This window comes from Nilaparvata lugens, chromosome 2 (genome assembly GCF_014356525.2).
Source record: "Nilaparvata lugens isolate BPH chromosome 2, ASM1435652v1, whole genome shotgun sequence".
Lineage (NCBI taxonomy): Eukaryota > Metazoa > Arthropoda > Insecta > Hemiptera > Delphacidae > Nilaparvata > Nilaparvata lugens.
Genome location: NC_052505.1, coordinates 97,341,237 through 97,356,768, shown reverse-complemented (window position 1 = coordinate 97,356,768; position 15,532 = coordinate 97,341,237). Strand labels below are relative to the sequence as shown.

The 15,532-nt window shown below is 37.8% G+C and overlaps 2 protein-coding genes across 2 annotated transcripts; both read left to right on the top strand.

Annotated features, from left to right (window-relative positions):
* The first annotated feature begins 7 nt into the window (after nt 1-7).
* Nucleotides 8-1,286, top strand: LOC120350078. The gene is made up of 2 exons (XM_039422216.1): nt 8-673; nt 720-1,286. The coding sequence occupies exons 1-2, from the start codon at nt 63-65 to the stop codon at nt 943-945; spliced, it is 837 nt and encodes a 278-aa protein (XP_039278150.1). The 5' UTR covers nt 8-62; the 3' UTR covers nt 946-1,286.
* A 4,255-nt stretch (nt 1,287-5,541) lies between these two features.
* Nucleotides 5,542-15,453, top strand: LOC120350077 (the record flags this gene model as incomplete). Its single annotated transcript, XM_039422215.1, is given in 3 exon segments — nt 5,542-5,655; nt 7,752-8,067; nt 15,197-15,453. Coding segments are annotated over 3 exon segments (669 nt in total), but the record flags the coding sequence as incomplete, so codon positions are not given.
* Between the last annotated feature and the right edge of the window lie 79 nt (nt 15,454-15,532).

Below are 15,532 nucleotides of genomic sequence, written 5' to 3'. Positions count from 1 at the left end.
AACGGAGATTTGAACTTTTCCAGGCTTTTGCATTGCCAGTTCGTGACAACCAGACCCAGCTGATGGTACAATACCAGCTGAAGCCTGCCCACCGCTTGCTGATGACACCTGATCGGGCTCGGTTTGCAGTCATCCACCAACAACAACTGGAGCAGTGTGAAGCGGGGCCATTGACTGTATGCTCAGTGATGACTCCAGTCTACAGCCGACATCATCCATCCTGCCTGAGTGCACTGTTCCTGAACGACCTTGCTGCAGCTCAACAACAGTGTCAGCTGACTGTGCTTGCCGCCGACCCAGCAGACACTTGGGTCTGGAATGATCAAGATGACACCTGGATTTACAGTGTAGCATCCCAGCGGCAGGTTGTCTCGCAATGTCAGCAGGGCAACCAGATCATTGTACATGAGTTGACACTCCATGGAACTGGACACATGAAGGCAACACCTGGCTGCACCTTGAGTACGTCCCACTACCAGATCCTACCATCAGCTCGTGCCAGAGGGCACCTCAATCTTCAGAAGCACTTGGCACTCCTTAGTGTGCCTCCTGCTCTCATGCTGGCTATCCCAGGCATGACTAGAGAGCGGATACTGGAGGGCATCCACCATCATCAGACCGAGGGTCGCCTGCAACCTGGTGAACTTGGGGTAGACGAGGTGTCCATTGACCAGCTGCTACACCAACTGACATCCCTGGAAGAACAACCCATTGCTGAGGGGTGGAGCTGGTGGCTCACCTCAGCACTCGCCTTTGGAGCCACCCTTGCTGCTGTCGCTGTGCTGGCTGCAGGGTTGGTCTGGGACCGCCACCGTCACTCAGCCCAGAGCAAGGATGCTTTGGTATCAGCAGAGCAGCCCTCTACAATGGATGTTGCAGAGGACTCTACACCACCCACCCAGGATCCTGAGGAGCCGCGGGAATCCTAGTGCGCCCTTTTTCTAGGGAGGGGGTGATGTAATGGAAGCAATTGAAATAGTATTATTGAAATTTGTGAAATTAGAACGTAATATTTTATTTGCTGGCTGCCTAGCATAGGCTACGGAAAGCTTGCATTTTTTCAACCGATGGACGAGGTGAGGATCTTTCTCAGGGTTGGGAACTGCCTAGCTTGCATCCCAGCCTGGGAAAGATAGTTTCCATCCACTCGTCCCATCAACAGTTTCCGGCTCTTCTTCCCCCCTGCCGTAGTCTAGTTTTCCACGTGTAGGCCTAGGAAGAGTCGGACCTGAGACAAAAATTGCATTCTTTCCGTGCACTCTTCTTTGAACGGTTGAAGCGAACGGAGCGCACTCGGACACAAATTCTTTTCGGAACTGGATCACCCAAATCATCATCTAATGGACTTCTTCGACGTCTACATTATGGGTGAGTCCCAAAATTAATTCTACTCTAATGACACGGGGCGATCGAACTATGTTTATTTATGTTTTTGCATAACGATAGGTTGTTTTTTTTGTTTATTGTAACAGTCCAAATCTCATTCAATGTTTTTTTTTGTATTAGGCTAGGCAGCCAGAATAGAGCCCAAAATTGATGTAAAATTTGGTAGAGCAAATGTTTGAATATAACAAATTTTCGTAGAGAAAACCTTAGCTTTATTTAATCACGTCTACACTTTGGTACAAACAATTCTTTAATATCTTAGCTACCCGAGATATTACAGAAGCATAACAACTGTAATAAATATATTTAAAATGCTCAATAAAAATTCAATGTAGTATTTATTAAATATAACTGATTTGCACCTTGTCTTTTCTGCAAGTTTCCAATATATCAATAGTGATATTCAAATTTTCCGCCGCTTCTTGCCTCTCTCTGTCATGGCTGCCCATGTTTTAAGAATAAGAATAAGAATAAGAATTCTTTATTGCCGTTGAACAAAATTAATCGCAATAGGCAGTGTCAATATGCAGTAAAGCTTTAGAATACAAACATACACATAAAAAGTCATATTCAAATATACTTAATAATAAATATAAGTCAGGAAACATTACAATACAATACTATCAAAATATTTAAAAATTCAATAAAATATTATAAAAAGCAGGCTATTGTAATTATTATTATTTTTGTATGGTACTTGATAAACACCTGGAAAACCACACTGTTACTGATTATACACTAACATTTACTACATTTCAAAGCACCAAACATCATCATGATTTTAAATATTCGTCGACCGAATAGTAACCATTCTGTTTTAAAATCAAACTAACTGCATTTTTAAATCTATTAACAGGCAGGGTTTTAACATTTACTGGCAACTTATTAAACAAAGCGAATTGTAAAAACATGTGACTTTTCAAACTCTTGGTCAGTCTTATTTTAGGGGTAACAATGTTTTCTTTATTCCTTGTATTATAGGTATGGTAATCACTGTGTCTGGGAAAGTTCTGTAATCTTTTTTTCACATGCATAACATTATATAGAATATATAAGATGGCAAGGTCAGATACCATGTTTAATGAAGTGTGGCTTACATGATTCTCTCTGGGGAAGGTCTAGGATAGCCCTAATAGCTTTTTTTTGCCATATGAAGACTCTCTTGTGTGTTGTCGAGTTCCCCCACATTCTAACACCATAAGCCAAATGAGAGTGAAAAAGACCATAATATGTCATCATTACTGTATCAGAGCTTACAGAATTTTTCAGTCGCCTCAGAAGATATACTACTCTGGCTAAGCGTTTACATAGACCATCAACATGCTCCTCCCAACTGAGTTTAGCATCCAAGATTATACCCAAAAGTTTCACTGGTTTCAAAACTTCTTTGTCAAGACCTGCTGAGTGTCCCAATTGAAATATTATTTTCTCCGTTTTCTCTTCATTTATCTTAAGCTTATTGGTTGAATACCATGTTTTTGCTTGTACCAAAGATCCATCAAGCTTCTTATTGATATTTTCTATGCTCACATCTGACTGAATTAAGGTGGTGTCATCAGCATACATCACGGAAAGACCCGATACATTGAAGCTAAAATCGTTTACAAATACCAAAAAGAGAAACGGTCCAAGTACCGATCCTTGTGGAACACCAGCATATATATTCAAGAAATTGGAACATTTACCATCTATGATAACCCTTTGCTTCCTACCCTGAAGATAACTTCTTAGGAGACTTAGCTCCTTGCCTACAATACCATAATATTCAAGTTTTTTACATAATATCTCATGCGAAACCAAATCAAAGGCCTTGCTCAGGTCTATTAGACTGGATCCTACCATACATTCTCCTCAAAGCATTGCAAGATTAGGTCCACAATTTTTTCAACCGCATCAATTGTGGAGTGATTAGGTCGGAAACCATACTGGTAGGGATACAATAAGCTGTTATTCATGAAGTATTCATATAATTGTATAAGCAGGCAAAATTCTATAATTTTACTGATAATAGGTATGAGAGAAATCGGTCTGTAGTTCGAAGGGTCATTATGATCTCCTTTCTTTAGAACAGGTGTGACTTTGGACAACTTCAGACAATCAGGGAAGCATCCCATGACATTAATCAGGTTTATAATAAACGTGAGGGGAAGCAGAATAACGTCAGTTATCTCTTTAATTAAATAATTAGAAACTCCATAGAAATCTTCACTACGGGAGTTACTCATTCTATTCACAATTGCTTTAACAGAAATCATATCCACTGTCTTCAATTTAAAGTTATATTTCGATTTAGGAGCTTTGATCAAAAATTCTAAAAATGATGCTTCACTTTGTTCCTGAACCTCATTTTGCATTGTATTCGATATATTAGAAAAATGCTCATTCAAAACGTCAGGAGGGATTGTAATTGGCTTCTTGAAGGTTTCAGTATAAGTTTCTTTTTTTACAATCGACCATGCAGCTTTACATTTATTGTTTGCTTTTTCGATAAATTTACTATTATTTATTATTTTGGCTTCTATCAACTTTTTTCGGTAAAGCTTTCTTACATTCTTATAAATTTTTCTATCATCTTCATTTAAAGTATTTTTAAATTTACTGTAGGATGTCAACAGTAAAATGTGTAATTTTCCAAGTTCAGGTGTGTACCAGTTTGTCACAGATTTTTTCTTGCTTCTACTTTCGAATGACAATCTAGGACAGCTGCTATTCAAACACTCCACTACAATACTTAAAAGAGCTTCAGCTGCCTCATTTACATTATTATTGGATTTGTAAACTTTTTTCCAACAAACATTCACAAGAGACTGTTTCAAATTATCCAACTTTTTCTCCGAAAATAACCTGATAGAAATTGTTTTTCCAGGGCTTTCATCAATTTCAGAAGGGAAAGTTTAAATATTTTTTTATCAAATCATGACCATTTCACACGTACCTCTAGCATTAGCAACATAAGGATGCCTAGATTGACGAGTCTGGCCTCATCCCGATGCCCCTATTATATTGCTCATCGCGTTGCAACATGCCTCTTCAGTTGTCAATCTTTAACACATACAGTAATGCCGCGTACAAGAAAATGTTGCTCTTTTGGCTGTTCCAACAGAGTAGAGAAACATCGGAGATGTGTTATTGCGGTCTGTTTACCATTTCTAGAAGGTTTTTTGAAAATAATAATCTGTTTTTAATTTGCTATGTCCGTCTCTGGCATGTGCTTGCCTGGCGGCCCTGATGGATGATCCTCGACCCAAATTGAAACTTTTCTATTTTGTACTTTCTTCTTACTATCTCTCTCTTTCTATCTATCTGTCTCCCTTTTACTCTCTCTTTCTTCCCCCTTCTCTTCCCTTCTTTCATTTTTTTCTCTCTCTCTCTTTAGTTAGTTTTTCCTCTTGTTTCCTCCTCTGAATTAAAATGAATATATTAAGTGATTCGGACTCTTCTTCGCACACAGGCATCATAGCCCATGTGAAGAGGATTTCCTATAATGCTTTCTATAATTTTTTGTAATGGGTATTTATAAAGAGGAATAAATTGATTTGATTTGTTCCTTTGAAGCTTCAAGTCACATCACACCATTTTCTCGAGGATATAACCATAGAGAAACAATAGCTTGAGTAGATATTCCATGGTATAGGGCGTTTATGTCGCCACTTTTACTGTTATCCCTAGCCGATTATTATCGATTTTTACTGTTTTGTTGGGGTGAGAGTGTATGAACGGCACAGTATGAGAGACTACGAGCGTCACACAGCTTCACAAAAAAGAACTACATGGACTATCGGCTTGGGATAACAGTAAAAGTTGCGACATAAACGTCTTATACCATGGGATATCTACTTACGCTATTGTTTCTCTATGATATAACACTATAGAAAATTAAATTTAGAGAAAATCTAGCTGTATCAATTTCTTTTCATCACCTGGTTCTATAATATTGTTACTATTATTTGTTACCCTCTCATTACCAAAAGTTTTTTAACCAGATCACTCCCGTGTTATCGGATGGGTACGTTAAACTGTCGGTCCCGGATGAAGTATGACAGTCGTAAGGCCCATTGACGGCTAAAATTATACATTCAGGCGGTGGGGCCTTCCCGAAAGGGACTCCCCACCAACAAAAAGCCATACGAATTTACTTCTTATTATTTGTTTCAGCTCCAACTGCACTGCAACAATAGTCACTGCGTAGTGATTAATTTCGATCTGAACGCCTTTCCGTCATTCGTGTCTGACGAAAAACTTCACGCTTTCCGACCTCTTATCATTCAGGTACGTTGAAAATAAAATGCATTTCATAGTCCACAGGCTGGCCAAGTGGCTTGCCAAGTCGCTGGTAAGCTTGGCCACGTTGGTCTTGCCATGCACACTGCAATGTGGCCACTTGGGATGCTCGGCTAGCCACTCGCCTTCGCTCGACAAAACTCGGAGCGATGGCAATCGAAGGCCAGTGAAGGCGAGCGCTAGCAAACCACCCATCCACACTCTCGCGCTCGTCGTCGTTTGTACGCATTGGACGATAGTGTGGATGCGGCATAACGGGATAGCCCATGATTGTCTTTTGAAACTATGATAATCGTTATGTGATGCTCAGATAGTTTAATTGACCGAGCGAAGTGAGGTCTAAGATTCAAGTCGACTGTTTGGCATTTCTCTTAATGTTTATATGTTGCGCATTTAGGGCAAAACGCGGTAATAGATTTTCATGAAATTTGACAGGTATGTTCCTTTTTTAATTGCGCGTCGACGTATATACAAGGTTTTTGGAAATTTTGCATTTCAAGGATAATATAAAAGGAAAAAGGAGCCTCCTTCATACGCCAATATTAGAGTAAAAATCAGACTATAGAATTATTCATAATAAATGAGCTGACAAGTGATTACACAGATGTGTGGAGAAGCCAGTCTATTGCTGTATTTCCATAAGGTCTATAGTTTCAATCAGGTACTTGTGGATGAGAATACTGCGTGAGGTCTACTGTTCACAGAACTACTAGTATAAAAGGAAAAAGGAGCCTCCTCCATTCGCCAATATTAGAGTAAAAATCAGACTATAGAATATTATTCATCATAAATCAGCTGACAAGTGATTACACAGATGTGTGGAGAAGCCAGTCTATTGCTGTATTTTCATAAGGTCTATAGTTTCAATCAGGTACTTGTGGATGAGAATACTGCGTGAGGTCTACTGTTCACAGAACTACTAGTAAAAAAATGAGCAAATGCTTATGCTTCTACCTAATGCTGATGAGCAAAACCTTATGCTCCATGATCATATGCTCAGTTTTCATTCATGTGGCCCATTGTGTGGTTTGCCAATGCTGGCCTTCATCCACACAGCAGACACCGCCGAATTCAGTTTGAAACCAAATAGGTGAAAGCAATTCATTAACCGTGTCTTTTCATTCGAACTAAATAGATTTGCAAATTTGGAGCCTGGCGCTTTTGATTTCAAGACGCACTGAACCATTATAACGTGGACCTCACTGTAGTCTTACATCAGATATACTTATAGGTATCAGCTATCCTTATAGAAGGCACAAAATCGGCAATGTTGTTCTCCTATCTTTCTTCACTGCCATTACAACTCATTATGCCAGTAGTTCTTCACCTCCAGCCGTATTTTTCAGATAGTTGTTATAGATATTTAGAATAAAAATTACAGTTTTTTTCTGATTGTCACATCTTTGTACTGTTTTCTGTGTTTTGGTGAAATAAATTGAAATGAATTATAACATGTTACTTGGATATTCACTCAGTCAAATTCTGTTTGAAATAAAATAAATGAAAGTAATTAACTGTGTCTTCTCATTCTAAATAGATAGAACACAAACTTAAAAATGCAGAAAAGCACTTCGGATTTTGGGGGGAGAGGGTCCATCTTTCTCCTGTAAGACCATATTCAAGGCACTCCGACTACTTACAGTTCCAGCGATATACTTCCTTGAAGTTGTTTCGTTTGTGTTCAAAAACAAAAATATTTTTAATGCTAACCGAATTTGTCATACTTATGAAACACGAGGTAAAAATACAGGATTATTCCAGTTCCCTATCCATAGACTGACTCTTCTCGAAAAGGGACCGTATTATTCAGGACTCAAGTGTTTTAATTGCATTCCCGAGGATATAAGGCTGTGTAGCAGCTATGCGTTATTTGTTTCAAAGATAACTAGGACACTGGTAGAGGCTTGTCCTTATACCATTGAGGAGTGTTTTAGAGCATTCATGTGACTCCATTCTAAAAATGACATGTTGTATGCCACTTGAGCACCGCTCAGAATTTGTGGCTTCACACAACAAAAATATAATAATAATAATAATATTAATAATAGATTTGCAAATTTGAAACCTGGCGCTTTTGATTTCAGGACGCACTGAACCGCGCCGGCGCTATACTCTTCCTAGAATGCGACCAACGCCTCGTGACGTCATCGGTCGGCCAGCTGACGGAGGCTGTGACGTCATCGGGCGTGGTGACGTGGGCCACCCAGCACGCTGTGACGTCACTCACGCATCCGCGTATGTTCGACTACTTCTCGGCCAGCGACCGGCGGGAGGCCTTCTACTTTCTGCCGATGGTTGACGTCTCACATATACTGCTATACAACACTGAGCAAGTCCACTTCAAGGTCATGCTGCCCTGGGTACAGTGTGCGCTCATCCGGGATTGTATTATACCTATCGGTGAGTCAATGAATTTATGCTTTAAAGAATGGAAAGCTGAAATTTATTTATATTGGTTCTTATGGTAGCGTTCATACAGTGGCAGACTGACGTGTGAAAACTTCCATAATGCCGCATCTACAAGTTGACCGAACGAATGCCAATGTCGGCCAGAGCCAATGGGCCGTATGAATAAAGTTGAGCATTTGCTTATACTCCTAAAATATTGATCATATGCCTCATTTTCTATGAATAAACGTGAGCAAAACCGTTTGCTCATGTTCATCAAAAAAAAAAAAAAAAATACTTTTGCTCAAAAGTAAAGCTTATGCTCAAAATTGTATGAATAAACTAGAGCATTTGCTCAACTTTTGAAGCAAATGCTTAAAAAAAGGTGAGTCTAGTCTAGAGCAGCTTATCACCTTTCGCTCATAGTAAAATGGCTGAACTAATTCGTGTGAGGAAGAGGAAACTATACCAGATATGATCACAACCAATAGTTGAGAACTATAAAACTCTTTTTAGATTTAACCATGGTATATATCACCATTATTCCTACAAAAATAACTATATGGAGTTCCAATGGGGCAGAGCCCTAGTTGTCATGTTAATTCTATTTTTCCTGCATCACAGAATAGGAAAATAGGCATTTAAGAAGATAAGAATGTAGACGATTATAAGAAGGATATTGATATTATAAGGTTATTGAAATTGAAATTATCTTTATTCTTCTTCTTAGAAAGAACAAACAATATACATATACAAAACTTGAAGAAGGTTCCTCACTTGGGCAAAGCCTGTGGAACGAGAATTATGCTAAATATTACAGAGATGACATTTTTTTACCCTATTATTTCAAAATTCAGAACTCAATTAACCTAAAACACAATTCATAGATAGGAACACTGCGGACGACCAAACACAAGCGGTATTTATACTTGCATATTAGAGATTACGTGAGTAGCACATTCTAACCTTTTACTATAAAGAACAAAATAAGACGAATCAGCTGATGAAAAAATCTTTAAAATACGTGAGCATTTGCTCCAGAGTTCAGGAGCATAATGTAAAGCTTATTCATTGACCGAGCGAAGTGAGGTCTAAGATTCAAGTCGACGGTTTGCATTTCTCTTAGGCCGGTTACAGAGCTCGACCGACCGTCAGTGCGTACGTCAGTCGTGCTTGTCTTTTCCATAGATAATCCATGTATCCGCGTACAGAGCAGGACTGACGGCACGCATGCGCACGGTCAGGACCATGCGTTTTACACTGCGTACGAATACCATCGGTCGAGCTCGTGCGCATCCGTTCCATCGGTCGATTGACGCGCTATTGAAACAAATAAAAGCTTTCAGAGCTGTACTGATCAGTAGCCCGATCGCAGCATAACCAATGTGCTGACACCTCTGCCCGACAATCAGCTGATATTGAATTGAATAGCATAATGATTGAATTCAATTAATAGTGTCATATTTGAATTCAGAGTTTTTCTATACATTTCTTATTTTTTTATCGGAAAAATCATATATTATTAATATTATCTACATTTATTTGATCCGTAGTTAAAGTGACTGCAAGTACTCCCAATGGTGATACAAGCTCGAAATAATTCATCAAAATTTCTGATGGACATTCTGAGGTAGTTAAAAAATGTATCTTCATCCCCAAGTAATGATGTATATAATGGTAGTAAATTCCCTTTGAAATGCTCTTTGGGCAACCATCGGGCGAACTTGATATCTAGCAAGTTGCTCATAAACGATCCTATCAAATTTAAGAATTTTTCCAAATGTCTAAAGCCCAAATTCACCAAAAACGAAAACTAGGTTTGAGCGGCAGTTGGTTCCAGTCAGATGATTTTGAATTGGTTTTGTATTATGATTTTTTGTTTTTTACTTTCCTTGCCCTATTACCATAGGTAAGGAAAGTATTGCTTTCCGAAAAAAATTAAGGTACCCCAACTTCTAAATTTCTATACGTTTCAAGGTCCCCTGAGTCCAAAAAACTGGTTTTTGGGTATTGGTCTGTATGTGTGTGTGTGTGTGTGTGTGTGTGTGTGTGTGTGTGTGTGTGTGTGTGTGTGTGTGTGTGTGTGTGTGTGTGTGTTGTGTGTGTGTGTGTGTGTGTGTGTGTGTGTGTGTGTGTGTGTGTATGAGTGTATGTGCGTCTGTGTACACGATATCTCATCTCCCAATTAACGGAATGACTTGAAATTTGGAACTTAAGGTCCTTTCACTATAAGGATCCGACACGAACAATTTCGATCAAATGCAATTCAAGATGGCGGCTAAAATTGCGAGAATGTTGTCAAAAACAGGGTTTTTCGTGATTTTCTCGGAAACGGCTCCAACGGTTTTGATCAAATTCATACCTAAAATAGTCATCGATAATTAGAAGTAATAGTGAGATTAGTGATGTGACATGGGGTCTACCTCAAGGGACTGTATTGGGACCAGTTTTATTTTTGATCTATGTTAATAACCTGCCTAGTGTACTGGACTCAGTTGGGTCTAAGACAATTTGTTTTGCTGATGACACAGCACTTATCTTCCAAGAAGGTTCCTGGGAAGATGTTATCAAGCAAACAAAAGTGGGTTACTATAAGGTTTCTCAGTGGCTGAAATGTAATTATTTGATACTAAATCTTGGTAAAACAAAATGTATGACCTTCAGTCCAACAACAAGAGGAGATCTAGATATGAACAGGCTTTGTTTGAATAATGCTTGTAACAGGTATCCATGTGATTCTTGCAATGAGGTTATTGAGAGTGTAAACAATTACAAGTATCTTGGTATTTTTGTTGATAAGCATCTACGCTGGTCACCTCAGATTAGCTACCTTTGTAGAAAATTAAGGGTGGTCAATTTAAAAATGTACATGCTTAGAAGTATTTTGAGTCTAAAATTACTTAAATCTGTTTATTTTGCTCTATTCCAATCCTTAGTTCAGTATGGTAATTCTATATGGGGAGGAACTTTTGATTCAACTTTAAAACCTCTATTTGTTTTACAAAAGTTAGTTATCAAAACAATAATGAGGTATCCGAGAGATTTCCCAAGTGTCACATTGTTTCAAAATTCCAATCTGTTCACTATAAGACAATTGTTCATTTTAAAGACTATTAAGAAACATGTGCTCAAATTAAAAAATATTCAAAATTTTCAAAGAGTAACTAGACAAGTCGCTCAAAACTTAATCACAATTGAAAGAGTTGATAGCACCCTATCCCGTAGAAGTATTTCATATTTGAGAAATAAACTCTATAATAAAGTTCCAAGAGGATGGTTGATAAAGAAGCCTAAAATAAAAGATTTCCATACCTGGGTGAAAGAAAATTATTTTTATTCAATAATAATTTGGTTTAATATTGATTGATGTTGTATGAATCTTAAATTCAGCTTTATGTATATCTTTAATTTATTGTTATTTCTTAGAATGGAATATTTGGTTGGTTGAATGTTAATTACTGTTAGCCTATATTATATATTGTAGGATCATTTTATATATTAATATTAATGTATAAGTGAATAAGTTATATTAAGACTCCACGTCGGCGTACAAGTTTTCTTTTGCCGACGTGTAGCACAAAGTTGTCAATTTCCTTTCAGTTGTATTCTGTATATATTTTTGTGCAATAAACGATTTGATTTGATAAGCTCTATCAACTGCCACAAGTCCCATATCTGTAAAACTTTCAGGAGCTTCGCCCCATCAATGCAGATACATTCCCAATTATCAGGCTTCAGATACAATTGAAACGAAAAAAATCAAGTGGAGTAGATTGAGCATGAAAATCTCTACAATTAATGTTCAGTAACATTTTCACCTAAAATTGAAAATAAGCTTTAAATTCGAGAAAATGTGATTATCCAATTGTAAATTATTGTTGATTCTATTAAATCATTCACTATGAAGAGATATCAGACCTCATGTGTGTCTCCAGCGTTATTGCCCTGTCACCAGCTGGCTCAAATCGTTGAATAGTGGACTTAAGATACGCGGGAAAACTAGCGTCAGGTGATCAATTTTCATAACGGCAAGGAAAGTAGTGTGAGTGCGCCACACCAGATTTTTTGTTTTTTACTTTCCTTGCCCTATTACCATAGGTAAGGAAAGTATTGCTTTCCGAAAAAAATTAAGATACCCCAATTTCTAAATTTCTATACGTTTCAAGGTCCCCTGAGTCCAAAATAGTGGTTTTTGGGTATTGGGTATTGGGTATTGATCCGACACGAACATTTTCGATCAAATGCAATAAATTCATGATGGCGGCTAAAATGGCGAAAATGTTGTCAAAAACAGGGTTTTTCGCGATTTTCTCGAAAACGGCTCCAACGATTTTGATCAAATTCTTACCTAAAATAGTCATTGGTATGCTCTATTAACTGCCACAAGTCACATATCTGAAAAAATTTTAGGAGCATTGCACCATCTATGCAAAGTTTGATTTTAGATTCTCGATTATCAGGCTTCAGATACAATTTAAACAAAAAATTCCGAGTGGAAAAGATTGAGCATAAAAATCTCTTCAATTAATGTTCAGTAGCATTTTCACCTAAAATTGAAAATAAGCTCAAAATTCGAGAAAATGTGATTATTTAATTGCAAACTGTTGGCAACTGTTGATTCTATTAAATCATTCACTATGAAGAGATAGCATACATCGTGTGTCTCCAGCGTTATTATCCTGTCACCAGCTGGCTCAGATCTTAGAAAAGTAGACTTGAGATGCGCGTCATTTGATCAATTTTCATAATGGCAAGGAAAGTTGTGTGAGTGCACCACACCAGATTTTTTTAGAATCAACTGGCGCTCAAACCAAGTTTTCGTTTTGGTGAATTCGGTCCTTACACACTTTTTGATCGTTTCGTGGCATTGTTTTTTCTACAGCTTCGGCCAACTTCACTTAGAATGAAATTTCTGCCATAATTTTCTGTAAATCACACAATTTTTCAACGCGAAACGTGAAACTACAGCTAGAGGAAACCTATTATTTGTGTTTCACGAAAACTGGTTTCACGCTATCAAAGAAACTGGAGTTTCATGAAACGCAGTGTGCACAATAGTCCAGTCAATATAGACATAAAAAGGTGGTGTGATTGCAATTTATATTGTAGTTATGATTTTTTAATATATTATTTGGGTACATAAGAGAAGTCCAGAACCATTTTCTTCATGCAAAATTTCCTTGTGCTAGATATAGGGTGGCCCAAAAACCTCGTATTTTCGGCTCATTTTCCAGTTTTCAGCTATTTCTGCCAAATCTCGTGATCGGACAGAAAAATTTGCTCTCCAAATTTATATATTTTTATATAAAAAATATATATTAAAAGATTCTTTTTATATTTTAATATTTAAAATATTTATAAAAATTCCATTCTTCGACCCAAATTGACTTATGATGCAAGATTTTGAACCGCCTTGACGAGCCGAGAAGAATGAAGTGTGATACGATGAAATCTGAGCATTTTGTCAAAAGTTATAAGTGTTTGGAATTTCGATCCTTGAGGTGTCCTTAAGCGCGCCTCTCCACTAGGAAATACTGAAATGAAGTGCATCTAACGTGTGATTCTCATAGAACATGATCTCATGAACTTATGTCATTGTGCGAAATATCAATTTGAGGACAATGTAGTTGGTGATGATGGTTGAAGCTGAAAATTAGGTGTTTTTCACAGTACAAGGAGCATTGTTGTCAGGTGTACCTGGAAATCTATATGAGATAGAGCGCTCTACCTGATCTCAGATTGTAGAGCATAAAAATACGCCCAGAGGGGTTTTTAATTATACATCTAATGGTAAAAATCGAAGGATATTGTTGATCAAAAACTAAAATTCATCAAAATTGATTTTTTTTCTAATTTCACTCATTTTTGAAAAATCATAACTCATCACTCATTGGAGATAGAGAGTTCCGAATGATCTTATTTTATTCAGAATTTTATAATCTGAAAAAAGGCGAGAACAAATGTTTCTGTCCGATCACGAGATTTGGCAGAAATAGCTGAAAACTGGAAAATGAGCCGAAAATACGAGGTTTTGGGCCACTCTGTATCTAGCACAAGGAAATTTTGCATGAAGAAATTGGTTTTGAACTTCTCTTATGTACCCATATAATATATTAAAATATCAGAACTACAATATAAATTGCATGCACCAATGTATATAGTGACTGGACTACAATCCTGCTTAATCTTATCAGTCGATTGCGAGCAACTTTCGTTTCACGGTTTCCTGAAACTTGTTTCTCCAGTATGCACGCTGCCCAAGTTTTCTAATTTTGTGTTGTTATTTTGGCCATTTTTTTACTGCCCTTGCCCTATTACTATAGGTAAGGAAAGTATTGCTTTCCGAAAAAAATTAAGGTACCCCAATTTCCAAATTTTTATACGTTTCGAGGTCCCCTGAGTGCTTGCGTGCGTGCGTGCGTGCGTGTGTGTGTGTGTGTGGTGTGTGTGTGTGTGTGTGGTGTGAGTGTATGTGCGTCTGTGTACACGATATCTCATCTCCCAATTAACGGAATGACTTGAAATTTGGAACTTAAGGACCTTACACTATAAGGATCCAACACGAACAATTTCGATCAAATGGCAAAAATGTTGTCAAAAACAGAGGTTTTCGCTATTTTCTCGAAAACGGCTCCAACGATTTTGATCAAATTTATACCTAAAATATTCATTGATAAGCTCTATCAACTGCCACAAGTCCCATATCTGTAAAAATTCCAGAAGCTCCGCCCCATCTATGCAAAGTTTGATTTTAAATTCACGATTACCAAGCTTCAGATACAATTGAAACAAAAAAAAAAAAATCAAGTGGAAAAGATTGAGCATGGAAATCTCTAGAATTAATGTTCAGTAACATTTCCACCTAAAATTGAAAATAAGCTCGAAATTCGAGAAAATGTGATTATCCAATTGCAAACTGTTGGCAACTGTTGACTCTATTAAATCATTCATGAAGAGATAGCATCTGTGTATCTGCAGCGTTTTTGTCCTGTCAACAGCTGGTTCAGATCTTTGAATAGTAGACTTGAGATGTGCGGAAACACTAGCGTCAGGTGATATTTTTTTCATAACGGCAAGGAAAGTTGTGTAAGTGCGCCACACCAGATTTTTAAACAAATAATTTGTTGTTTGGTTTGTTTAGGAGCGCAATCGGCCGGCTGCCGTTTCAACAAGAAACCGCAGTACCGCTACTCCGGCTGCCACAGCTACGACGCCAGTGCACTCAACATAGTGCTGGGTCTCACCTACAAGTTCAACGACATGCTGTATGCCCACCATGACGCCACCACCTACTTCAGGCGGGTCACGCTGGACGAGGCCACCCAAGAAGTGGCCAGGCTGCTCGAGAACGGCACTGATGCGTCCACCGTCGATAGTTGAGCCTAGAGTCGATTTTAGGCAAGTATCGATAGTAAAATATCGATAGTTGTGTTTTATTTCTAAACAGTATCGATATTTGTAAATTATTGATTAGCAA